The following is a 26,983-nucleotide window of genomic DNA, read 5'->3' as shown; positions in this document are numbered from 1 at the left end:
AGGTGCAATATGCCAGTGTGTCAACGGCCTAAGGTTTTCAAAAGGCATCACGCGAGTGTGAACATCACTACAACTAGGAAAAAAACTCCCATTGGCATTTAAACAGACCTTTGCTCTCAATTCTGATCGGTCTAACGCAATAACGAAATCTGAGCAGGTCTAAAAACTTTGCAGCAGTATTTTATTTCTTATTCTTTTTTTATTTTATATATATTTTATTAAAAAGTATTTTGAAGGAGTCATACCCTCGTATTACCTTGGATACCTACTGCTGTATTATAGTCTTTCAGGCCCTTTTAAAAAAGAAAAGTGGAAAAAAAATAAACACAGAGCTCCTCAGTTGCTTTTTTTAACTGACAGAGACGTTTTAAAACTTTTTTATTTATTGTTAAATACCAAACAGCAACAAGAACATGTGTTTTCCAATTTTTTTTTTTTTTTTTTAAGAAATCAAGTTCTAACATGTATTACATGTATTACATGTATGTGCGCGCGACTTTGGACAGCAGCGGAAATCTAGACTGATTATCGCGTCACCACTGGCCCACCAGGACAGTGGATTCGCGCTGGAGTCGATGCACTCCTCATGCAGATAGCGTGTGGCTCGTTATCTGCTCACGCTCTCTTGGGTATGGGCACTGACGCGTAGGTTGTCCGTGACTTCAGCAGGTATGCCTGTTACTTTCACGGCTGTATTTTACAGATTTCGCAAAGGCTTCAGCTACTCCTAACTGTCGGCCGGTCTCAGCTGTTCTGTTTGATGTTGCTGCGCGATCTGATGCTTGAGGGGGCAGCTGCGCTGGATGACAGGGGACACTCTAAAACGCTTAACATGGCTTAATGTACTAAGACAGTGATATTAACAGACCAAACTCACTAAAAATCATACTAATAAAGTATACTATCTATAAAAAATCAGATGAGCCCTGAATATGAATGCAACTCGTTTAATAACACGTTAAGCCTTTTCCTCCCATAAAAAAAAGAAAACGCTTAATGTAGCTTAATGTACCAAGACAGTGATTTTTAAAAACCAAACTCACTAAACATTATACTAATAAAGTAGTATACAATGTACAAAAAACAAAACAAAAAAACAGATGAACCCTGAATATGAATGCAAGTCGTTTAATAACACGTTAAGCCTTATGATGGTTTTCTATGAGAGGAAAAGGCTTAACGTGTTATTAAACGCGTTGAATTCATATTCAGGGATCATCTGATTTTTTGTAGATAATATACTTTATTAATATGATGTTTAGTGAGTTTGGTCTGTTAATATCACTGTATTGGTACATTAAACCACATTAAGCATTTTTCTCGTTAAGCGTTTTAGAATGTCCCGATGACCTCAAATTAGATGTATTGCAGTGTCACAGGAACCTTTTTTGCAGCACATTTTGCATGTAGGCTCAGCTATATTTGCTGGCTCGTCCTTTTCATTGGGTTGAAAGCCAAAATGTTCCCAAACTGGCAACGTGACATTAGGTTTTGGAACGAGATCGAGCGCATTCCATCGTTTCAGCCGGCCTATTAAAAACTAACACAGCACCATAAAGCTACAACAGCTCACGAGAAAATTACAGTCGTGACCATATTGTATCATTAATATAATTTATTTAACATTGAATGCACAGTGACAGATTAAAAAAAAAAAACAATAAGGCCACAGCCTCATAAAAAAAAAAAAAAAAAAAACCTGAACACTGCGGTTGCCGCGGTTTCTGTGGTTGCTATCTTTCCTCTGCGGTTTGCTTGTCAATAGTGCGGTATTACAATTTTGCGGTTATCGCGACAGCCCTACTCAGATCCTTATTTCTGTAAGCATTATTGTCTCGCGAGATCTGATGTGATATTTTGGCTGTCGTGGACGGTCATTATAATAATGCAAATGAGGGGCACGTTGATTGGTTGCAGGAAGGAGGGGGGTTGACACCGCAGGTAACGCTTTAGCATATCATTACAAACTGACATCATGGCGCAAGTTGTGAATGGACGCGACCGGCTTCCCGGCCAGTGTATAAGTATGAGGCGCCATTTAGGGCTTAAATCAAACTTCATTCACGCACACATATGAAACACGCTTGCATATATACTAAGTACTAGTCACACATACATGTATATGAACTATCTACGCACATAAAGTTACACATATGAGACGTGAGCACAGCACACACACACAAATATAAGACGTGAGCACACACACAGACAAACTAGACGGGGCCTTATGTAAGCGTTAGGCAATAAATAAACAATAACCGAATTCATGATGATCTCAGTCATTTGTTTTTTGCAAAGTACGTTAGCAGCCATTCCCCATACCTCGAAGCTAATACTCCCGCCAGAAGTGTGCCTGGATGCGTTCATTGAACGATAATTCATGAACTCGTTCATGTTTTGGACTGAACTGAACTTACCGCATTACTGCCTGATGAACGTTACTGTGAAGTCATTCATTCTGGTGTCTGTGAACGCCTTCCAGGCAAAAACCCACCGTAAACCGGCCTTAATATGTAGCGGAAAAAACACCCAATCTGGCAACGCCAGACTCTCTTGTTCAAACTCGATCATCAAAATGAACAAATCTTTTTTCGAGTCATTTCGTTCATTTAAGGGGCTTTAAATGTTACTATTAACTGGCAAATTCCCCGAACACATCAACCTACCTAATCTTGATCATATTCTGAATTAAGAAATCATTATAATGCAGTCAAAAGTCCGTTTTTGCAGTCCGTTTACAGGGAACATAAATAATTACTTCACCACGAGTCGTTTATTTGTCTAGTGACAGACGCAATAGCATACAATAGCCGCATTAGCAGTTATGCTGTTTGTTACACACAGTAGAGCAATAAAAACACAGTCTTACCGTTTCAATTGCAGGCAATTTTGTTGGAATGGCGCTTTTCCCGAGCTTCGATGCCAACTTCGCCTGATATTGCCCCAAATTTGTGAAGGATTTCGGCGTACAATGTTTAGCACAAACATGTAACGATAAGCCAGTGGAAGGGTTGAAGGAACCGCGTCATTAAAAATGAATTTAATCCACTGGTCTCTGATAGCTAGGTCCGTTCTTGGTAGAGAAAACACATTTACATGTTGATTCTGGCAGTCAACCACAGAGCAACTCACGTGTGCACTAGTTCCAGCATCTTTCTCGACTGAATATGAGGGGGAGAGGGGAAGGGCGAGCTTCCTGCTGCGGTGTTCATATATGGTATATCCTGCCCCGTCTTGACGTCAAGACGGGGAAGAAATCAAAATCTCGTATTTGAGTGCGCGTGCACGTGGGCTATTTTACAAACCCTGAGGTAAACAAACGCTTCACTTTTAAATATCGGCTTCCCGGCCAGTGTATAATCGTTAGGCAATCATAACATACATTGATTCTTGTGGAAAAGTGAAAATTGTGGGTCATGACTCCTTTAAAAAAGTGTAAATGAATTGTAAAAAAAAGTTTATAGTAATAAACAACCTGCAGTTAAATGTTTGCATTTTTTTCCCTTACTGTACCGAAAATGAACCGAACCGTGACTTTAAAACCGAGGTACGTACCGAACCGTGATTTTTGCTTACCATTACACCCCTAATCTGAGTAGGTAAATTATTTTTAATTGAATTTTAAATGTCATAAAAAAATTGTACACATAAGCATACATAATATTCATATATGTATATAAAATATATTTGATATAAATTAGAAACAAAATAAATAAATAAATGTTTTATATATATTTAATTTTATATTTCACTTGATTTATTGTTATTGATTTGCGATATTTATTTGAGTGGTTCGAAGGTCTAAGATTTTACACGTGATCTGAACATGCATCTTGAAATAATTCTGTGTGTATATATATATATATATATATATATATATATATATATATATATATATTACAATAGGGAGATATTATATTTTATATATGTAAATTGATGCATCCTTTCAAAAGGAAGTCAGAGTAGAACCATCCAAATTTTCATATTTATTAAAAATGGCAGGTTATATGTTAACAGATGCTTCGACCTCCACAGGAAAGTTTTGAATCATGGAAGGGTGATTTTATAAGGTTGCTAGGTAGCAAAAAAATAAAATAATAATAATGGAATTTTGAGGCATTCAAGATATCTTCATAGGGGCTGACAGATTCTAAACTAATTTTTTGTTTCTTTGTTCACAGAAAAGATAATTAATGGGGCAAAATCATGTGGCTTTCATGTGTTTTACAGCTTCACAATATCTGCTGATGGTTCAAAGAGTGTTAATGTTTTGATTTATTGGTCCATACAGGGCCATAAATACACAGCTGCTTTTAATTGCAGTTTTACAGATAAACCCTTAAATCAGTGCAGCACATAAATATGTTACTCTGAGACAGTCAAACCCTGAGTGGAGGGTTCTGCAGTAAATCACTGAATCCCAAATATTGGTTTGCATCTTTAAATTCATGCATGATGTAAATCCGGATGCAATTCCTGTAGGTCTGGATTGCTCCTTGTAAATTTTAACTATTGTTTTAAAGCGGTTGGGTTTAAATCATGCATGAGTTTGCAGATTGCATGTACAGTACCTTTGTGATTCTGTCTTACCAGTTAATGCATGAGTTTAAACATTTACGTTTAGACAACTTTATTCATCTAACATCAAAGGTGTCATATAAATGATTGAGGTCTTTGAATCAATTCTACAGATTTTCCCCCAGAATAAAGAGTGAAAATTCAAAAGAAAGTCTGTAGATTGTGTCTGAGCCTTCATCAGTTCTGTGAAAGGGTAAAAGAGCTCTTATCTGTATGTTTTGACGTATACGGCTCGTCATGAATTCTCTCTCTCTCTCAGTCTATGGTGGATCGAGTTGAACTGAAAGGCTCATTCATACACAGTGACTGTGTGGCCATTCACTCGACCAGATGTAAACAAACTCGCTGCCTTTTTGCACCCAATGCACTGCTGATCTGTTGGATGGGACCCTCTCTCCCTCTCTCTCTCTCTCTCTCTCTCTCTCTCTCTCTCTCTCTCTCTCTCTCTCTCTCTCTCTCTCTCTCTCTCTCACTCACTCACTCTAACATGGCAAATTGGCTCTTGACACTAAGCCCTGGCACATATTTCATGATTCCATTAATGGGCCCAGTCAGCTTTTGATGGAGAGTGGGATATTATGCTTACCGTAGTTCAGGACCTTAAAGGAAAGGTTCACCCAAAAATGACAATTTAATCATAATTTACTCTGGTCTATACTGTTTCAAACCTCATGTTATTTTCCTTCTTCCATGAAACAGCAGAAATACAAGGAAAATTGAGGATAACATACCGTCAAGTCTCTTTTGCAGTCTTAATTTAATTTACTGTTATATTTTATTTTAAAGGTTTTGACAAACTCTTTAAAAAGTAGGTAGATCTATTTTTGGTTCCTCGAAGTACGCTTAAGTGAAAAGTTCTTAAAAGTTTTTTCTTAGATTTTCGTAGTCATTTAAATAATATAAAGAAGATTTTGTGCATTGGAAAGGTTCCATAGATGTCAAAGGCTTATCATTGAACCAAGTATTCCAAAAAAATGCAAATAAATGAAGAGTGTCATGACTGGTCAAATGATCCACAAGAAATGATGTCAAACCTGATGTGTGCACATCTAATAAGGCACTATTTTGGAACTGAATACAAATGATTTCCTCTTTCTACTTTTAGAATTTTTATGTTTAATCAACTTTTGTATTGTATTTTCAGTGTATTGTATTTTCAACGTGTAAATCACCATCCACTTTCAAAGTCTAAAAAAACAAAACAAAAAGCAGCTTGGCTATTCTGTCTAGCGTCTCATTTTGTGATTCAAAGAAGAATGAAAGTAATATGAGATTGAAACCATATGGGGTGAGTGAATTATTACAAAATGTTCATTTGGGGTGAACTATTTCTTCTAGGACAATTCATTAGAAAAGTAGTCTTTTTAGATTTGAGCCTCCATAAATGTTGATTGTGGCTCTGCTTGAAGGTTCTGCCTCATTTCACAAATCTCTAGTTGTTGAAAGGACTGTGATATCCGACTGCCACCAGATCCTCTGCAGTTAAAATACTAATTTCTATCAGATTTAATGCGCATAGTCCACTATAAGGAAGTTATTTGTTGAACGATTCCCTGAAAAGTGTAAATATTGTGACTGTGGTTCTATCAGAACTATCTCTGTTTGTTTAAGCATCATGACCAAACCGTTATATATATACTTTGGTGCACAATTACTTGTTCGGACCAATGATAAATGGGTTTTTAAGTTTTTAAGAAACCTGTTTGAAAACAGTCATCATTTCTGTAAATACTTTGCTGGAGGCAGATCAATTACATACAGCTTCATTAGTAGCTTCATGTTGTTGAGATGTAAAGAAAAGGGTACAAAAGCAGCTTTAAAGGAATGCTTCACCCAAAAATGAAAATGTACTCACCCTCAGGGCTTCTAAGATGTAGATGAGTTTGTTTCTTCATAGGAACAGATTTGGAGAAATTTAGCATTAGATCACTTGCTCATCAATGGATCCTCTGCAGTGAATGGGTGCCGTCAAAATGAGAGTCCAAACAGACAAAATCGGTCCATTACTGATAAGTAATCCACGTGACTCCATATTATCGCTTCCTTCAGTTTGGAAGCCTTCAGCTTCCTTTTCAGTTTTTCTGTTTTCAATTTGAAACGGTGCTCGATCTGTGCATATTTCTCTCCAGATTCAGACAAGGTGACTTTCACTGGAGGAAGCAGTATTATGGATAGGGGACTCGTATTTTAGTCAGCTGAAGTTGAAAACATTTGAAAACAAACATGCAGCTTCACTTCACAATTGATGGACTGGAGACGTGTGGATTATTTGCGGATTAATGTGATGTTTTTATCAGTTGTTTGGACTCTCATTCTGATGGCACCCATTCACTGCATCTATTGGTGAGCAAGTGATGTAATGCTGAATTTTTTCAAATCTGTTGCAGTGAAGAAACAAACCCTTCTTCATCTTGGATGGACTGAGGGTGAGTAATTTTTCAGCAATGTTCTTTTTTTGGGTGAACTATTCCTTTAAAATCAAGCAGCAGCTTCTGCCAAATTGTTGCATTGCCAGTGGACTGAAAGCTTAACACATGTTAGTTTTATTAGAGTCTTACCTTACCTGCCTTTGTGCAAACTAGTTTGGAGTATGTTATGTCACCTTACTAATATTCATGAGAATATAGCTTTCATAAGGTTTATAACATCTCACCTCAACTTTCAGATCATTCTTACTGAGACTTTCTAATTTTACTGCATATGAAGTTGGCGTGCTGTTCATGTGCATTGCAACAACTTGCAGTATTTCATTCAGAGGTGTGGACTGCTTACCCAGCATTTCCTGAAAGAGTATTGCTTTGTAAATACAGTAAACTGTGTTCTCTCACCTTCACTATTTATTATTCTCTGCACTGAAGTGCCTCAAGCAGCTTTTAGATTTGCATATGGTAGATATCCAGCAACTGTTCACCTCAGTGTTTTTTGACCTCATAAAATCTGTTAGCTTGTGTATCTTCATTACATAGCAAATACAGAAAAACACAATCAACATGTAGTTTGATTATGGAGGAGGTGAAGATCGTGACTGTTCAGACTGATAGGGAATCATTTCAATTATATTTTATAAAAAGTTCTACTCCCCAGGGGCTCGAGTCATGACGTTAAAAAACAATATGATTCAGTCTTCAAACTGGATTTCTGTGTCCAATCGATTCTTGATGATTTCTTTTTACCAGATACTTTCTTAACAAATTTATGAAAATAAAATGAACATATTGCGTCATGAGTACAAATAGCTGAACGTAGCTACATGTCGCATACTAAACTAAATTTCTGAAAGGTAAACTGAAAACATATAACTCGTTGGGCAATACTGAGATACTGTAATTCAAATTTACAATTTGCAAGTTCAAATAAGGTGACCAGATTTCTGAAATAGAAATAAGACACTTTACTAATTCAGTAGTCATAATTTCATTGAAATCTTACTTATTATTTGAATTAAAAAAACAAAATAAAATTGACCAATACAGGTCTGTGTTAATTTTTAACAAATTGATCCTAACTGGTTTTATATGTACAATTCACCAACAATCACAATATAAAAAAATAGTGAATAGTAACATTGTAAACAGATCACAACAGTATTATAACCAAATAATGATTTTATAAAAATACGTTACAAAAACATTGGGACATTTTATTTTCATTATATATATATATTTTTTTAATTGTTGTGGGTTCTATATGTTATTATAATAAGTATTATGTTTGTTGGTGAAATTTATCCTAACTGCAAAAAATGACTGTTTTCAAGTAGGTTTTCAAAAGATTCCCCCTGTCTGCCAATAAATGTATTTACATGCACAGTCTTATATTGTTATATTGTCATTCTGTTGCACCGTGGAGCTTCTATCACGAAAACAAATTCCTTGTATGTGTAAACATACCTGGCAATAAAGCTCATTCTGATTCTGATTCTGATTGATTATTAATATTAACGCAACAAAGGTCATGCAAATGCCTTAAACTGTGTTCTTTTGTCATTTATATATCTGTTCAATCTATTAATCAAAAACAGACCTGGTATTCAACCATTTTTTTTACATGCAATCAATTCCTGATGGATAAAACCAAGTCTTGCATTGAATATTCATGTATAAGGAAGTAAAGTAAGTTGCAAATGCTATTTCATGTTGAGTTTATATATCTTTTGGGAATATATCTTTTGCCTCTTAACCCCCCACTTTATTTTGGGTGGTATGGACAAGGTTGAGTTATGGATGTTAGGACCATTAAATGCTTAGTGGTAAATCCAGAGCTTCCTGCTGAGCCAAGGCTGAACGTTTCCCACAGGCAGACGCTGTGGATGCAGGATTTTTTTTATGGTGGATGGGGACTTTTTTGTTGGTTTTAGAGGTGGAGGAGGCAGGGTTAAGAGTGAGCGAGGTGGTGTGGCGTTAAGCTGACATGTTAAGGGGTATGATTAGAAACAGAAGAGGTTTGGCCAGTGGCGAGCCGGCCAGGAGTCAAATGTGGCAGTGTTGTGCTTGTAAGGGAGGGTGATAAGAAACGTTTACCTATAAGGAGGTTAAGAACAGTTGAGGTGGGGTCACAGACTAGAGTAAATATAACAGTGGAAGGCAGAATTATCTTGTGCTGCTATGAGACTCAGACATATTTTAGAAATTAAAATATTTTAACGTGATTAACTGTGAAATATTGCAACAATGTGTACAGTTTGTACCCACATTAATATCTCAATTGTCAAGACTTTGCCTTGACAGGCCAATATGAGGAAATGTTTTTTGTTTTGGTGAAAGATTATTGCTCTGGGCCAAAACCTTGGACTGCCTTGCTAGTGCTCAATCTGAAATGTAATCTTGTAAGTGAAAGATTTGGAACATAACCTCCTTGTGTCATGCAGAGAGCGTTCAGGAGAATCAGATCACTAGTGATTTCAACAGAGTTTGAATTTTAGCATATGTTGCTGATCAAATGATGTGAGACTCTAATAAGCATGGAAACACACATAGCATAGGCAACTATTTGTGACCTGCTCCATCATTCTGAATCCCTGAAAGATTCCAGACAAGACATTATTTTACAGAACTGGGATATTTATTTAAACATACATGAAGTAAAAAAATATAATGCATAAGAGTATTGTACCATTGTAACAGAGTCCACTGCAGGCAAGCTTACTGAGCAAATATATAAATGACTTTTGGTACTGAATTATATTTATTATATTCTCTACACTCTTTTTAGGCTTCTCTGTTGCCTTAAGAGAGGTTCCCATTCAGGAAGCTGATTAAGGTTTGGAACAAAGCCCATGTCACCTCAAAACAAATATCCTATAGTATGGTAATCCGTACTATGTCCAGGTACCCAAATAGATTAGGAACAGCTGTTAGCAGATCCTCACATTTACCCAACTCCCATTCTCAAGGTCAGCCAGAGCACTCTCAGAATTCCTCAACACGTCACCCGAGCTCTGCGAACACGGCTCATGGGGTGTTCATCAATGCTGGCGTAACTCTTGACTTGAGGGTTATTGTCTTTATAGCCTCTTTTTATTGTTTGTCAGAACCCCAGCAGTGCACAGAAGCCATCAATCAGACTGGATTATTGGCTGGTTGTGGAGTCAATTATGGAAGTCTTTTTTCGCCAATGAGTAAAAAAGCTAATTGTGACTTCTTATTTCACAATTATTTCTTTTTATCTCTTGCAATTGTGAGTTATAAAGTCAGAATTACATGATAAAAATTTGTAATCGTGTGTTATGAAGTATTAAGAAATAAAGTCAGAATTGTGAGATATAAACTTAGAATTATGAGAAAAAAAGTCAGTCTTTTTTTCCTCAGAATAATAGGACATTGTAACTTGCAGCTGAAAGTTTTTATCTTGTCATTCTGAGAAAAGAAGTGAGAATTGTGAGATATTAACTAAATTGCGAGAAAAAGAATGGCAAAAAAAATTACGAATTGTGAGGTATAAACCCACAGTTGTGAGAAAAAAGTTGCCATTGCCTTTGCAATTTTTAATCAGTGGCCGAAACGGGCTTATGTAGTCGATGACTCGCTCTGGTGTGTTTTTCAAAATTGACTAACATTCAGCTTAGTGTAGAAATGACTATATGTATTTGATTGGTGCTCAAAACGTTATTCCATCCTCCAGTGGTCTGCTCTTGTTTATCTCAGTGAGCAGCAGCTGATGCCATCAAGTGCCTCCTAATTGTTTTAGGAAGCAAGTTGTGCATAATTGCCCTGTATGTAAGTTTATATATGTTTAAAAATGTGAATGAGTGTCTGGCAACTGCCAAGCTTTACCTTAGTTACCCTAAAACACTTGGTGGCCTGCTGCAGAGCACATTTGTCAAAGGTGTCGGGCTGACAAAAGTGTTACCATGACATGCACCTCCATCCTCTTGAGCGCTTGCTTATTAAAGTGCCTTCAGAAGATAACAGAGATCAACAGACAGCTGGAACACACCAAAAAAGGACAATCTAGCTGTGAGACTAATGACAGAGTCAAAAGTGATTTATTTTTATACAACAGTTCAATAATCGAGCGAAACTTTTTTAAGTTAAACAGAACCGTTGTCCTGCAGTGATGCTTTGTTAATGAACGAATGCATCAATGACTTAGTTTTCCACTCATAAAAACAGTCACTTTCATAATGAGACCAAATATCTGGCACCATCTTCTAACACCTGCATTTGTTAAACATTCAGCCTGAGGGCAGAACCAGCAGAACGGTCTAATGCCAGAACCTGATTACTTTGTACTTTGGTATTTTAGCCTGGAAATTTCGCAAGTTGTCAACAGTTTGTATTCCAGTTGAGTGGGATGTTGTGGACTAATTTCAATGTGCATAATGTTACAGAATCATGGCCCTAGGGTTGGTAATAGCCTGTAGGTTATAACTCTGAGTTGCTTTTTGTTCCCAAGAATGAGCCACATTTCTGTTTTATTAATCCCTGCATACCAACCACTTCTGATATGAGAAAAACAATCACCAAGAACATTAAAGTATGGCCATAGGGAGCAAGCTCAACCCTGCAGGGCAGTTTTGCTCTTGCTGATTGGAATATGTTCAAAGAGGCTGCTGCATGCAGAGATTACACTGATGAATATGCATTATCCATCAGCAGGTGGGTGGATGATGTTGTCACCAGAACTACTCTGGCTGTACACTGACTCTCCAGGTCCACTCAAAAATACTTCCTCTGACTCACTTTCTGAATTCCAGGTCTCGAAATGAAGCAAGTCTTAAGTATGATGTATTCATTTGTATGTATGTAAACTACTGTTCAAAAGATTGGGGTTGATAAAGATTTTTAAAATCTTTTTTAAATAAGTCCTTTGTTCTCGGCTGAATTTTCTTGATCAAAAATACAGTAATATTTTGAAATGTTATTACAATTCAAAATAACTGTTTTCCATTTGAATATATTTTTAAGTGTAATTTATTCCTGTGATGCAAAGCTGAATTTTCAGCATCATTCCTCCAGTCTTCAGTGTCACATGCTCCTTCAGAAATCATTCTAATATGCTGATTGGCTGCTCATGTAACATTATAAAAGTCTTTATTGTCCCTTTTCTTGAATTGAATGCAACCTTGCTAAATAAAAGTATTAATTTCTATATTTAATGGATTTATATATTCATATTTATAAATATTTATCCCCCACTACACTGGTACAAAATCAAAATTCTGTCGAAAATGCTGGCTGGGTCAGTGATCTTTAACATGTTGGCCATGACATATTAAGTTTAGAGATTTCTAAATTTGAAGTGTGCTATGAAAAAAAAAAAGAAGAAGTTTGTATGTTTCATTTATGACTCACTATGTGACTACATTTCTATAGTGTCTGCCAATGGTAGTAAAAAAATACTCTGAAAGCTTGTATGTGATGTCAGGGACATTATATGATTGTCTTACAAGGAGCATGTGACCCAAATTGCTGTTGACACTTTTTTCCAAAGGATTTAGAGTCAGGATGCTTTTACCACCCCATAGACGCTGCTCAGAGTAAATAATGAATCTTCATTGTCCCATTGACTTCAGAGCTGAGGAATGTTCGAGTGACCAGATGTAAACCTGGCCCTGTTTTAACGATGTGCTCTTTCTGGAAGTTATGATCCAGGATTAGATCTTCCTCTGACCGTACTGATCCTTGGCACCAAGTGCTAAAAGTCAAAAGCTTATCTAGGGTTAGTCCGGTCTGAGGAGAGGCACTGGCCTGCTGCCATAAACCCAGAGACCTGCCAGAGATTTCTCTACGTTGTTGAGTAGACTTGCTCTGACAGCGCCGTGACATTCCTTCACTCAAAGCCGAGCCTTTCGCTTCCAAACTTTGAAGTTAGGACTCATGGCGCGGCCGTTGACTTAGTGCTTTACTTTTTTGGCACTTATGCCCTGCTGAGACAATGTATCTACAGTTCCCTAACAGAGTGCTTGATGAAACATCTTCTGGCACATAAAAACACGCGCACCTGTGCCGGCTCTTGGAAATGCCAGTGGAAGTGAGAAGAGCCTTTAGCTTGTATGAGGCGCTTTGCTGAATGAAACCCAGTACAGTTACTCCTACACACACCTCCTGATGTTCAAGTCAAATCAAAATCACGGTAAAATTAGACAATAAAAACAATAAAAAAGTCAGCCAATCATAATCCACTCAGGTTAAAAGTTTTCAAACATTTAAACACTTACAATAAACTGAACATTAACATCCGTTGGTGTGGATGCTAATAGGGTTACAATTTAAGTTAAGGTGTCCTTGTTACAATGTAATTATACATTTAAGTACTGAGTAATATTAATGAACTACATGTACTTGCTATAAGGTTAGGGTTATGATGAGGGTTTGGTTTATGGTTACTTGCATGTATTCATGCATAATTAACTGTTATTACAATAGGAGGGATATGTAACATGTAACAAGTATACCTTAAAATAAAGTGTTAGCTAACATAGTTATAGTTCTTGGTGTATATGGGCCTTAACTATAACAATAAAGGTAATTCTGTGTGAATTTTAAATTTAAAACTGGTTACACCTCTGTCTTTAAACAAACAAACATGCATTCTTTTTTATCAACACTTGAATATGGGCATGTTTCATGAAAACAAAAACAAAACGTTTTTAGTTTTTTTTTTTTTTAAAGTTGAGAAAATCAAGTTATTGTCAAAGACTACATCTGGATAGGATTCAGAATGATGATCAAAACATAGATGGAGAAGATTACCACCATCAAATCTTGTCCTTAACCACTTACTGGGTTGTCATTTAATTTAGCTACATTTGGTAGTTTTGATTTATATGCCTGTTTGATGATTGCATTATTACTAGGGCTGTGAATCTTTGGGAAGGCAGCGATGCGATTCGATTCAAGATTCATAGGTTTTCGATTCGATTCAAGAACGATTTTTGCAAATTTAGAATGATTCAATTCGATTCGATTCACAAATAAATTAGATTCGATTCGATTATAACGATTTGATTATGCATTTTTAAGTGCATTCACAGGATTATTTAATTGTTTCCCCTAAAATCTTTAAATGCTTAGTCAGGGGGCAAATTACAGCAGCCTTTATGGTTAGAGAACCATAGGAAAAAAAACAAAAAAAAAACACCTTTTGTCCATTGTTAAATGCTAGTTTAATGATGCGAAATGGCATACGTAAAAATTTATGTAATGCAAGATTTAAAAAAAGAGCTTAAAGAGTATTATGTATAAGCTAAAATTTTGTCACACCAGGGGCATAGCCATCATTTCAGAAGAGACAGAAATATCAAATACAATAATTTTATGTATTTTCATAATTATTTTAATTTTAATTTTTATTTATTTTTACAAGGAATTTTCTTATTTTTTCATTACTTTTAATTAGCTGTAAGAAATCAAATACACTACTGGACAATAATCAATCATTTGTAATCATTATTTTTTTTTTTCTAATGGCAATTTTATGATTGTTTTCTATACTAGGCTACATTTTATTAGCAATTATTTTAATTTTCTGCACAGAATAAGGTAGAATATATACTTTATAGTTTATGTTCTGTAATTATATGTCACTTAGAACTGCGTCATTCATAAATTTTATTTATTGTGAGTTTTTTTTAAAGTTTCATCAGTTCATTCTGCTTTTATTCAGTTTAGCTGCAGATAAAGGCTGGCACGTCTATGAGAGTGAGATCACTTCTCTTTTTGTGTGTGAAAACTTCTTTATCTCATTTTCACAAAATAAAATGCTATAGTAGGCTAGCTATTTAACGTTTCCTCTCCATCAGCGAATGATGATCCTGAAAGAAAATGCAACAGATGTCTGTTTGCTAAAGCTACAAACGCTACTTTCATGCATCTGATTTTCAGATAAACCTTGTGCTCTTATTTCAAGGTCGTCATTAATTCTGTGATTATTTTAACAGTTTCCTTCGTACAATCGGTTCATCCGCATTGTTTAAACATATTTATCATTCAATGAAACTGTGCATATGATTTAGACACTTACATTTCTGCTCCGTCCATGGAATAAATAGTTTTCGACTGCTCAGGGTGCTGTCGGTAAGATGCTGAGACCCATTGACAAACTACAGAAAAGTAAAGCTACTTCACTTTAGTATTACTGGCCACAAATCCTATAGAGACGAACGGAGCGCGAGCGCAATCCTGTGACAGTCAGGCGGTAAACAGTGGAGCGCGTGAAGGACAGATTAGAGGCACGATTCACGAACACTGTTCAATGTCTCCATTAATTTGTGCTTGTAGTAACTTAATGTGTATATATTTTGAAAGTATTAGAATCGCTATAAAAATCACGATTCATTCGATTCTTAGCATTTTGAATCGATTACTGTCCGAGATCGGCGATTCATGATTCAAAAATCATGTTTCAAGATCGATGCATATGCATCATCAGGGTTTGTAATCGATGCATCGAGAAAACGAGTGAATCGTTACACTCCTAATTATTACATATGTGATCGCTTGTTTCGGCTTCTCCTTCGCCATGTTTTGATCCAGACATTCAGTACTCTTTCAGAAAATGTGTAATAGCGCCTCATACCATATAACAGTGAAAACACGGAAAGCCAGAAAATTCTGTAATTGGCGGGGTAAATGATGGAAAATTAAATTAAACGCACACTGCAGGAGTGTTTAGCGGTCCTTAATGTTCATATCGCCTTATTCTGGGTCCGAATAAAACACCAGATCATGCGCATACTATCCTGTCTCTTTGAGTTTAAATCTATATTTATTCACACCTTTATTAAATATATCCGAGTCCTGATCTGGAGGTAACGTCCGATTCCGATCGAGTCTGAAACCACATGATCGGGCCCGATTTGCGATCCCGTGATCGGATCTGGACATCCCTAGTTATCATTATCTTTATTGTTATCATTCTCAGTGTGAACAGACATTTAAACTGATTTAGAAGCATGAAATAAGAAAAACCCAGCATTAACACTATTAAAATCTGATTTGTGTATATAGAGAGGTAGTGCTTAAATTGGAGTTTGAAGAATCTTTTTTCCTTTTTTTGTTTAGTGCACTTAAAATATCATATGTCGGACTGTGAACATCCTCACAGAGCGTTGTGCAGCCCCATTTGGTGTCTATTCTTGGTCTATTCCTGTTAGCCATATTATTTTTGCTCTGTCAGGCCGGTTTCCTGTAAGAGATGATGAGAGATGGCTGAGCTGCTCTGCTCTTTCCTTTGCTCGCACATACAGGAGGGAGTTGGTCTTGTTGTCATAAGTCTGTGTGGGACCCCGTGAGTTACCTTGGGGCCTCAAAGGGAATTTATTGGAGAAGATGTCCCCTGCGAACACAGTCAGCACCTGAAGGATTTCTCTGTGTATGTGTGTGTGTTTTGGGGAACACAGATGGAGGGGTGTTTACAGGGGTGCAGAGGGACAGGAGAGATGACAGACGAGACATGTTTAGACTAAGCAGTCTTGATTGAACTGTGTGATTGGAGACAGACTGCAGAAACGTACATGACAAACATAAACACATTTCATACAAACACACGCACACACTGATTGATTCTGATCTAAAAAAACAGAGGGTACCGTTTTTATTTTGACTTTATAAGGGTTTTTTAATCAACACATTAAATGATATTGATAAGATAGAGCAGTCTAGGGAATGAAAATGGTTCACAAAATGTATTTAATAAATATTTTTATTTATATAACGTATAGTTTTAATTACATATTCCATTCCAATAAAATTCATTTTTATATGTATATGTATATATGTGTGTGTGTGTATTCTTTTGAAATATGTATGACATATATACAGTAGAATGAAAATTTAAAAAGTAGACTAGTTCCTTTAGTAAGTGGAATTGAATGTTTTAAAAAAAAAAAAATCATTTTTAAATATGAATTACCATTGTTATTTTAGAACATGGAATATTTTAACAGCAACATGGTAACATTTTATAATAAGGATCATTAGTTAACATTAGTTAACTACTTTAGTTAACATGAACTAAGCATGAACAATACTTCTACAGCGTTTATTAAGTTAGAGCAATCTAATGGTCAAATGGTAAATATAGATAGTTAAATAATGCATTACTTAATTAGTTTTCTCAATATTATTTATAAAAAAATTGTTGTCAATATTTATTAGTGGTGCTGTAGTTGATGGCTGTGTTTACTTCATCTTGACATTATTGAATTAAGTTCAGAAATATGTTTTCAGTTACTGTATGAGGAAAAAATAAACAAATCAATGATGTAATTATTTATGTTTGTTTGCAAAAATTACATTGAACTAATGAACTTCCTCTGTGTTGTGACTCTGATTTTGGAGCCAGTTCTTGAAATCCTTCTGAGTTTTGTCCAGCCCTTACACACACACACACACACACACACACACACACACACGCGCGCGCACACACACACACTCACATGGATAGCAGGGCTGTTAATTCAGGTCTGTCAGTGAAAGTCTGAGTTGCTGATGAAAGCATGCCGGGCGGCTCCTCTGACCGTGTGCCAAACTCTGCTGCTCTTTAGGTCATAAGAGTTTGGAGAAGTAGTCAGCCTCACACACTCGCCCTAGCAGACACTCCCAGTGCTCAGGTACAAAATTTGATTCACTTCTGATACCTTTGTTTTGAAGCTTCAAACACTTGTAAATAGTTCCCCATTTAATGAGCAGGGAGGGAAAAAGCTTTTTAGGTGCTCGCTGTGATTTTATAACCTCCTTAACTTCCATAAATCGTTTATAAGTGTGTAACCAGGCTGTTCTGAGAAAGCCGTCAGCCTAGCATTAGCACGGTAAACACATGGTAGCCTGCTTCAGGATTTGGTTCATGTGCTGCAGCTAATCGTCCTCAATAAACCTCTAAGGCAAAAAATTTCAGCTCTAACAGACCGGAGCTGCTTTCTCCTCTGTGGGCTTCTTACTGGCTCACAATGAACTTCTGACACACTAACAGTTAAATTTCCTCTTAATTTTTCCATGCTAGTCTTTTATCTTCCATTAGTTTGAGGGGATATATCTGTATATATATATATATATATATATATATATATATATATATATATATGTATATAATGTTTTTGATTCGATTATGTTTAAAAGAACATTTTTGCCTTTCTACTTTCTATATATATATATATATATATATATATATATACACACACACACACACACACACAAAAACACACGTAATTTAAAAACATGAAAATAAAGTATGGAAATGAATATAAATTAGGTCACACTGATGTGAAGTTGCTTGGTAACCTAACTTAAAGAGATAGTTCACCCAAAAATAAAATCAATGGGAACCGAAAAATTTTGGTTATCAATATTCTTTAAAATGTCTTCTTTTATGTTCCACAGAAGAAAAAAAAAAGTCATAAGTGTCCGGTGAAGTAACTTGGTTAATATTCAAAAAGTCACTGCCAGACTTTATCGGCCTATTATCTACTAGAACCAGAATCATTCAATTGTATTGTATTTCTAGTGAACCTCTCTACCTCAGTTAACATGTGCACAGCATTTCAGCTTGAACTTAATGTGCAATAGTTGAACATTGATATTATTTGATAGCATCTTTTCTATACTTACATTATTCTGTCGTAAAAATGTTACATGCAGGCCCTCAAATGATGTTCGCAGTGCTTTTATAAGTTTAATGTGGTTGTTGTGGTCTTGTTTTACAGGAAGTAGCGAGCCAGGCGCAGAGTGCTTACTTCCTCCCTGAATTTGCACTTTCTCCACAGGGAAGCTTTCTGGAAGACACAACAGGAGAGCAGTATCTCACCTACCGCTATGATGACCAGGTCAGAGACATAGCATCACATGCACAGTTAACTCTTGCTACTTCCTTTTGTGGTGATTTAATTACGCATTTTAAAACTGCTGCTCTGACAAATGATCAAGGTTCATTAGCTTTAATACTAATAGTCTCTGTAATAATGTATATGCTTCCTACCATTTTTGAACAGTAGTTATTTAGAAAACCCACATTTGATGCCTTAAAATGCTGACTAGGTAGGCAGCTCATTAGGTTTGGATCAGATCTATAGATTCGCTTTTCGAGTTGCATTAATTTTTCTGTAGAAAATTGAAGTGGGTGTATGATTGGATGAGCCGGTGATTAAATAGACAGGATGGCACAAGTCAAACATGAAAAATGTGTGTGTGTGTGTTTGCATTTCTGAACTCCACTGAGAGGAAAACAAAATAATGAATTCAGTGTTACATTTTATTGTATTGTTTGTATTGTGTGCTATGAGTAACCTAACATTCAATATGAACCTTGATTGTCAATGAATTCTGATGTTGAAGTTTTCAATTTGAAGAATCATAATTCATTTCAAGTTTAGTTGTATAGCGCTTTTTGCGATACAAATCATTGCAAAGCAACTTTACAGAAAATATTGACAGATTTGAATAAAATTTTCCTGGGCAGGTTAATAAAAAAATAAATAAATTATCGTAAATAAAATGGTTGAAAGCAGTTTATGGAAGTCTGTTGTATATCTATATAAAACATACGTTTTTATACACTGCTTTTCAAAAGTTTGGGTTCAGGAAGATTTTGGAATAATTAAGCAATTAATACTTTTATTCAGCAAGGATGCATTAAATTGATTAAAAGTGACAGTAAAGAGATTTCTAATGTTACAAACATTTTTAGATGCTGTTTTTTTAAACTCTCTATTCATTAAGAAATCCTGAAAATCTTGGTTTTATTATGGTTCCAAAATTATTCAGCAGCATTCAACATTGACAATAGCAAAATGTTTTTTGTACAGCAAATCAGCTTATTTGCAGGAGTGGCGTAATGATTCTGAAAATTCAGCAATTAAATACATTTGGAACTATATTAAAATAAAATGCTATTATTTTAAATTGTAATAATGTTACACAATTTTTAATTTACACCGTTTTACTGTATTTTGGATCAAATAAATGCAGCCTTGATATTTTTATTTTAAGCATTATTTTGTTTTTTTTTTAGCTATATTCAATCAGAATCCGTTTCTGTTTTGAAATAGTGGAAGTGTTATTGAATATTGGAGCACAAGACCTGTCGATAGTGTAGATTTTGTTTTGTCAGATTGGTGGTGCTTCAGGACTTGGTGCTGTTGGACTGTTTCCTCTCAGATCAGCCCTTCAGCTTTAGGGGAATGCTGATTACAGTGTTATTAAACTTTAGCCATTAAAATGTTTGTAAGCAACTGAAAAAAGCACAAATGACAGGGCATTTCAAAACTTCTCCAGGGCCCTAAAACACCCTCGGACCCCAGAGCGTTAAACCAGGCCATTTTGGTTAAAAGGAAAGTCCGGGTAAACCCGAAGTTTCAAGGCATTATAAAGCTCTGTCTGACTGTTTTCTTTTGAGCGCCTGCCCTGGGAGCCATTAACCCAGACACACTGTGTGCCTTCAAACTGTTTTGGGGCCTGTTATGGAAACCTTGGATAAGGTCACCCCAGCACTGATGTCTGTTTCCAGGCCAGCTGTTATGTTTGTGATGTGTTGGCATGCATTTCAGGGATGGCTTTTATTATGGTGATTTAATACAGGAATGTGTTGGTGGCACGGCAACCATGCAAACACATGTTGCTTCCTGTTGTTATGACAGACTTCCAAGCATTTCTGCTCATATGAGCTTGTACTAATGCACTGCTGTGTGCATAGGTGTGTGCATGCAAAAAAATACTCATTAGCTGCGTTTGCAATTGCATTTTACCATACTGCTCATACTTTTGCTGCAGTATGTATATATAGTATGTGAACTTGCATTTTTCAATTTCCAATTTCTCAATTTGGCATGGATTTCAATAGTTGAGATTATTAGTATTGTTAGTACTAGTTTGGCTTTCCTTTTTTTTTTCACAGATCTTTCTTTCATTTCATATTAATGCGGTGTTTGGATCATTTAAAAATGTTTTACGCAGTTGCATTGCAGTTGGGTTGTGAATATTTTCAGGTTTTAGAATATAATATGCATCAAAAGCAAAAAATAATTTGTAGCCTTTTATACTTACTTTTGGAAACATGATCATGTAGGTTAGTTTCAGACTTTCTGGTTATTGCAGTTAACTATTTATTTATTTATTTTTTTAGTTTTTTTTTTACTGGTAAAGTTTTACCCTTGCTGAATGTATTATCAGCTATAATTTTTTTGCGATTCATTATTTGGTCAGACATGAATTGTCACAGAAAATTAAATTGAAAAATTGTGAAAAAAAGTGATAATTATACTTTTTTGCTCAATTAAACAACTTGGTGAGGTATTTTGACAACAAGTAGCATAATATATTTTTATAATTAACTTTGTTGTTTATACAATATTATAGTATTCATTAATATTTTGAATTATTTCTCATTTTTATATTTTCAGTTTTCATTTTCATTTTCATTTTAGTTTGTTTTGTAATTGTATTTATTTTTAAAGTATTTTTTATTTGGCATTAATTTTATTGTACTTTAATTTATTTTAAGTAGTTGCACATTTTTTTTAATTTTTTGTTTTTAAATATATATATTACAGTTTTTGTTTCAGTTAATAAAAACAGCACCGGTTTCACACAGTATATATAACTGTAGGAAATATACAATATATAGTATTTGCACTTTTGACGACATGTCTGTACAATATATACAGACACAGAAAATGTCCTTACTGAAAAAAGGGAACATTATGGTAGAAGAAAAAATATTTTATACTGACTGAAATTTCATATCTAGGATGTGTCAAATGATGTGAAACCTTCCCAGTCTTCCTGTCTGCAATGTAAAGGCCTCGTCTTACAAAAGAAAATGCCAATGGCCCCAGTGCTGCTCCCTGCATGCTATTTCTCTCTAGTAAGTTTTCTCTCCTGCCAGAAAGAGGGTGGATGCCATCCAGGCCTGTGCCTGCTGAGGCACAGATGGAGGGCTTTCCCCTACAGACACAGGCTCAAACTAATAGATAATGCACATGTTCCCTTTGGGCATCTCCCCGGCCAGCCGAAGCGCCTGACAGACAAGCCCATAGTATAAAGCAGCTTTTCTCAGAGAGCCACGTAAAGCATATCGAATGTTTTTTTGTGTTGCGCTATACCTGCTTGAGACTTTGAGTTTAGCCAGCTGAAGTTTTTTGGCTCTGAGCAGAACGCTAGTGCCAGTGTTTCCACTTAAGCCAGTCCGATCCTTTCTAGAATAAGTTCTCGTTTGAAAAGATGTGACGCTTAGGGATGTCCAGATCCGATCTGGTTTCAGACTCGATCGGAATCGGACGTTACCTCCCGATCAGGACTCGGATATATATATATTCTCATTAATTTTTAACACATCTTTTGTTATGCGGTGGCACAGAGTTTGACCCTTTTGACTCCACACAGAAACAGCAACGCGTGCGGCATGACATCACTTTGTTTTCAAGAGCTGGTGTGAATAAATATAGATTCAAACTCAAAGAGACATGATAGTTTGCGCATGACCTGATATTTCATTCGGACCCAGGATCACAGAGCGCTAAACTCTCATGCAGTGTGTGTTTCATTCATACTCGAAGCCGGAGCGCGCTCTCGCGCTGATATCAGGATATTCAGGACAAAATGGACAAAAAATGGGCAAAAATTTAATGGACAAAAGCGTCCAGCTATGCTGTGGTGCGCACAGGAAAACAGAAACTTATGCAAACACGAAGACATTAATATACGATCACGACAATAAATTGTTCTTCAAGTCATCTCCAGCAGGTGATAAATAAAGTATGAACAATGCAGTGCTGATTGACATAGTATTTATTACAATATAGAAACTATTCTGCATTATTATGTGATAAACAGTGTTTGTAGTATATAAACAAATCATTATTATTTGTTATTGTCCAGCATTTATAGATTTCTAAGCCAATTAAAAGCTAGAAATTAGAGAAAAAATTAAGTTGCCTATACTACCAGTCAGAAGTTTTTGAACAGTAAGCTTGTTAAGGTTTTTTTTTTTTTTTTTTTAAGAAGTCCCTTCTATTCACCAAGCCTGCATTTATTTGATCCAAAGTACAGCAAAACAGTAAGATTTTGAAATAGTTTTACTAGCCTATTTAAAATAGCTGTTTTATATTTGAATATATTTCAAAATGTAATTTATTGAAGATCCTGGATCTGTTTTTTCGCTCTTCTTTATTCTTTTTTTATGTATTATAGAAGTATCGGATCGGGACTCGGTATCGGCAGATACTCAAAATCAAATGACTCGGACTCGGACTCGAGGACAAAAAAACCTGATCGGGACATCCTTAGTGACGCTGTGCAGGCAGAAGGCAGATATTTATGGATGGGTTCGGATTGTGTTTGGGTCAAGGAGCAAGCTGAGGTCAGGGCGATTTGAACGTCTGGGTTTAAGAAAGGTGTTCACCATGGAAAAGCAAGAGCCAGGTTTCATCTTTGAGGTCTTTGATGGGGTGTTTGTAAAACTGACCCCATCTGTGGCTTGCTGAGGTATTGGGATGGAGATCTTAATTGGGAGAGTCAGGCTCGGCAGGATTTAAGGAATCAGAACTTGCATGCTAACTATCTCTGAAATTAACAGTAATGAAGAAAACTGGATGGTAGGGCTGCACGATATTGGGAAAAAATGACATTGCGATATTTTATTTTTCTGCGATATATATTGCGATATTTTTTCTTACAAACAAAAATGGGGTGAGCACACTTACATTCTCATTTTAAATTATTTAAACATCGACACCACCATATGCGCGAGGGAGAGAGAGCAAGACAGCGCTTGTGTTGTTTGAAAACGGCTCGCTCTCTCTCTGTCTCTGTCTCTCTCTCTCTCTCTCAATTCAATTCATATTGCTTTATTGGCATGACATACAAAGGTACATATTGCCAAAGCATTGTACATAGCAGAATAGAAACAAACAAAACAAAAATACATATATATTTATAAGAAAAAAAAATTACATGCAAAATAAATCCATATACATTTCTATAAACATTGATGGTACTTCTAATGTGTCTGTCTCTCTCTCTGTCTGTCTCTCTCGCGCGCGCTCTCTCTCTCTCTGTCTCTCTCGCGCGCGCTCTCTCTCTCTCTCTCTCTCTCTCTGTCTCTCTCGCGCGCGCTCTCTCTCTCTCTCTCTCTGTCTCTCTCGCGCGCTCTCCCTCTCTCTGTCTCTCTCGCGCGCTCTCTCTCTCTCTCTCTGTCTCTCTCGCGCGCGCTCTCTCTCTCTCTCTCTCTGTCTCTCTCGCGCGCGCTCTCTCTCTCTCTCTCTCTGTCTCTCTCGCGCGCGCTCTCTCTCTCTCTCTCTCTCTCTCTGTCTCTCTCGCGCGCTCTCCCTCTCTCTCTCTCTGTCTCTCTCGCGCTCTCTCTCTCTCTCGCTCTCTCTGTCTCTCTCGCGCGCGCTCTCTCTCTCTCTCTCTGTCTCTCTCGCGCGCGCTCTCTCTCTCTCTCTCTCTCTCTCTGTCTCTCTCGCGCGCGCTCTCTCTCTCTCTCTCTCTCTCTGTCTCTCTCGCGCGCGCTCTCTCTCTCTCTCTCTCTCTCTCTGTCTCTCTCGCGCGCTCTCCCTCTCTCTGTCTCTCTCGCGCGCTCTCTCTCTCTCTCTCTCTGTCTCTCTCGCGCTCTCTCTCTCTCTCGCTCTCTCTGTCTCTCTCGCGCGCTCTCTCTGTCTCTGCCCTGTTAAACTTGCATGTGGTTTTCAGTCCTGTCAATTATAAACTTTCACTCTATGATGGTTAAGCTGTGCAATTAATCCGCGAATCACATTCGTCAAGGGCAGGGGAGTAGCTGGCCCGTACAGTTAATGAATAATGGATCAACTACGACAGCCTACATCGCACATCCTGCGATGTGACTATCGTGGATTCGTACATCGCGATATCGATGCTTAAACGACACATCGTGCAGCCCTACTGGATGGTGTTTAATTTGAGCCATAAGGTATGAGACGCCTTTAATATTTGGTCCATGCTTTATGTGTCTGCATATGGTTAAAGGGTTAGTTCACCCCAAAATGAAAATTATGTCATTAACCCTCTTAAGTCGATTAATGCGTATACACGTTATGAGGCATTTTCTCCTGATAACCCCGAAAAGAACTTAAATTACACTTTCAGTTTTGATCGTACAGATAAGAGCAATACATCAATCGAATCTGTAAAGGGTCTACTTTTTTTGCATACAGACATAATAACAACAAAACTTCATGTGCATTTATTAAATAAAGATAACAAACAAGGTGTGCTGTCTGCAGCCTTTGTCTGCGGTGATCTACATTTACAAATGCGTCATTAAAATGAACTGTAACTCAGTGAATACTCAACGAAGAGACATGAGAGATATATCTATAGAAAGCCTGACATGCTGCCGAAAACAAATATTCTGTGATAAAGTAATCCATATGAAAACAACGCGATGTCCGTTTTTCATGTCCCCCTTCATTATCTTCCAGAGATGTATAAAGTACTAGAGACCCAGACTTGAGTAAAAGTACAAGTGCTCTATCAAAAAAATGACTTGAGTAGAAGTTGAAGTGCTCTTTAAGCACCACACTTAAGTAGAAGTACTAAAGTATTCAACATTTTTTGTACTTAAGTATTGCAAGTAGTCTATTTGAAAATTTACTACTCAAGTACTGAAAGTAAAAGTACAAGTATTGTGTTATGTAGTTATTAAAGAAAGTAGTCAAAAGTTTGAACATATTGTTTTTACTATTTCAAATGATTAACCTAAAGGACAATCACAATTCCCTTGACTGTAACTTTTTGTAAACAAAAAACAGATTAAATGGTTAGTTCGCCCAATTTGCAAAATTATGTAATTAATAACTTACCCTCATGTTGTTTCAAACCCGTAAGACCTCCGTTTATCTTCAGAACACAGTTTAAGATATTTTAGATTTAGTCCGAGAGCTCTCACTCCCTCCATTGAAACTGTGTGTATGGTATAGGCTATAGGTCCATGTCCAGAAAGGTAAGAAAAACATTATCAAAGTAGTCCATGTGACATCAGAGGGTCAGTTAGAATTTTTTGAAGCATCGCAAATACATTTTGGTCCAAAAATAGCAAAAACTACGACTTTACGAATCATTCGATGTAACCGGATCTTTTTAAACCAGTTCACCAAATCGAACTAAATCGTTTTAAACGGTTGGCGTCTCCAATACGCATTAATCCACAAATGACTTAAGCTGTTAACTTGTTTAATCTGGCTGACACTCCATCTGAGTTAATACAAACCAATATCCCGGAGTAATTCATTTACTCAAACAGTACACTGACTGAACTGCTGTGAAGAGAGAACTGAAGATGAACACCGAGCCGAGCCAGATAACGAACAACAGACTGACTCGTTCACAAGTCAAGAACACTGATCTCTATATATAACTTACTGTATATTATAGATCAGTGGTCAAGAACCGTTTCTGTCAGACGTGTCCGATTCGAGAACCGAGGAGCTGATGATACTGCGCATGTGTGATTCAGCGTGAAAGCAGACCGACACACAGAGCGTCTGAACCGAACTGATTCTTTTGGTGATTGATTCTGAACTGATTCTGTGCTAATGTTATGAGCCCAGGTAAACCGAAGGCTTGCAGTCAACGCCAATGACGCCATTACGTTGAGCGCAAAAGAACCGGTGAACTGTTTTCTTCAACTGGTTTATTGAATCGAACTGTCAGAAAGAACCACTGGTGATTCGAAAACCGATGCAACCGGTTCTTGACTCGTGAACGAGTCATTATCTGGCTCGGCTCGGTGTTTATCTCTCTCTTCACAGCAGTTCAGTCAGCACGCGCAGTCTTCTTAATCGTTTGATTCGCTCAATGATGTGCCAGCTTCATCAAACCTGCCATCTACAGTTCTGTTTGTAATGGAATGATTCGTAACATTTTTATAATTGTAACGAGTAACGATGCAGCACATAAAAAAATATCGGAGTAAAAGTATTAAACTCATCGAAAATATGTACTGAAGTAAAAGT

At 36.6% G+C, this 26,983-nt stretch overlaps 1 protein-coding gene across 1 annotated transcript in view; it reads left to right on the top strand.

Moving 5' to 3' along the window:
• The window catches only part of LOC132101440 (ADAMTS-like protein 3), a 200,459-nt gene that overhangs the window by 4,846 nt on the left and 168,630 nt on the right, over positions 1–26,983 (top strand). The window contains exon 3 of the mRNA XM_059506403.1: positions 18,722–18,841. Within this exon, the coding sequence (XP_059362386.1) occupies positions 18,722–18,841 (120 nt within the window). The remainder of the gene's footprint in view (positions 1–18,721; positions 18,842–26,983) is intronic.

This window comes from Carassius carassius, chromosome 2 (genome assembly GCF_963082965.1).
Source record: "Carassius carassius chromosome 2, fCarCar2.1, whole genome shotgun sequence".
NCBI lineage: Eukaryota > Metazoa > Chordata > Actinopteri > Cypriniformes > Cyprinidae > Carassius > Carassius carassius.
This window is presented reverse-complemented; position numbering and strand designations above follow the sequence as displayed.